At 62.1% G+C, this 900-nt stretch overlaps 1 protein-coding gene across 1 annotated transcript in view; it reads left to right on the forward strand.

The window, feature by feature from the left end:
- Positions 1-900, forward strand: part of MYOM3 (myomesin 3) — a 54,088-nt gene that overhangs the window by 17,699 nt on the left and 35,489 nt on the right. The window contains exons 10-11 of the mRNA XM_005875199.2: positions 70-231; positions 517-658. Of these exons, the coding sequence (XP_005875261.1) occupies positions 70-231; positions 517-658 (304 nt within the window). The remainder of the gene's footprint in view (positions 1-69; positions 232-516; positions 659-900) is intronic.

Genomic DNA, 900 nt, shown 5'->3' on the forward strand with positions numbered 1-900 from the left:
GGCATCTGCAGGTTCCCAGGTGATGCCGGGATCCCCCATGAGCTCACACGGGATCCCTCTCCTCATCAGGGAAGCGGATGAGGTCCTCAGGACGCCGGCAGACCCTCTATGCAGACCGCCAGGCGTCCCTGCAGGTATCCTGCGCCTACAAGGAGGACGAGGGGCTCTACACAATCCAGGTGCCTTCGCCCTTGGGGCCCCGGGAGCAGAGCACCTACGTGTTTGTGAGAGGTGAGTGGGGGCGGGCAGAGGGACCGCTGAAGCCCAGAGACCAATTGTCCACATGCGAGGTGTAGAGTGGCCCCCAGTAGTCCCCCCACCCAGATGCTGTGGTTTGAGAGGAAGATGCTATTATTCGGGTCCTGGTCTTCAAGATCAGCTCAGAGCCCCTGGATGGGAAATGGAAGAGGATGTTGGGCGGGCATGGGAGGGAGCCGCTGCCCAGTGGACATGGACTGGAAGAGCCTCCCCATCCCCTCTCTCCCCATCCTCCCGCTCACCCCACCCGGGTTTCAGATGCTGCAGCAGAGAACATGGGGGCCCCGGGCTCCCCACTGAACGTCCTGTGCCTGGATGTGAACAGAGACTGCCTCATCCTGACCTGGACCCCGCCCAGTGACACTCGGGGCAGCCCCATCACCGGCTACTCCATTGAGCAGTGAGTCAGCCGCTTGAGTGGCAGCGTCCCTGGCGGGGAGGGTCGCCCTCTGCCTGGTTGTGAGGACAAGAATGGGGCCACAGGAGAGGGAGCCCCATGCCTAGTCTCCGAACAGGGCAGAGGTCGACTGTGCTGCACACTTTAGGGGCAATAAAAGGGTGTTCAGTGAAACTCCACCCTGGAGTCAGCCGCTGGCCTCTGGATTGTTTACAGTAAGGGGGTGGGAGGTAGAGGGAGTGGGG

The sequence above is a fragment of the Myotis brandtii genome, unplaced genomic scaffold, assembly GCF_000412655.1.
Source record: "Myotis brandtii unplaced genomic scaffold, ASM41265v1 scaffold456, whole genome shotgun sequence".
In the NCBI taxonomy this organism is placed as follows: domain Eukaryota; kingdom Metazoa; phylum Chordata; class Mammalia; order Chiroptera; family Vespertilionidae; genus Myotis; species Myotis brandtii.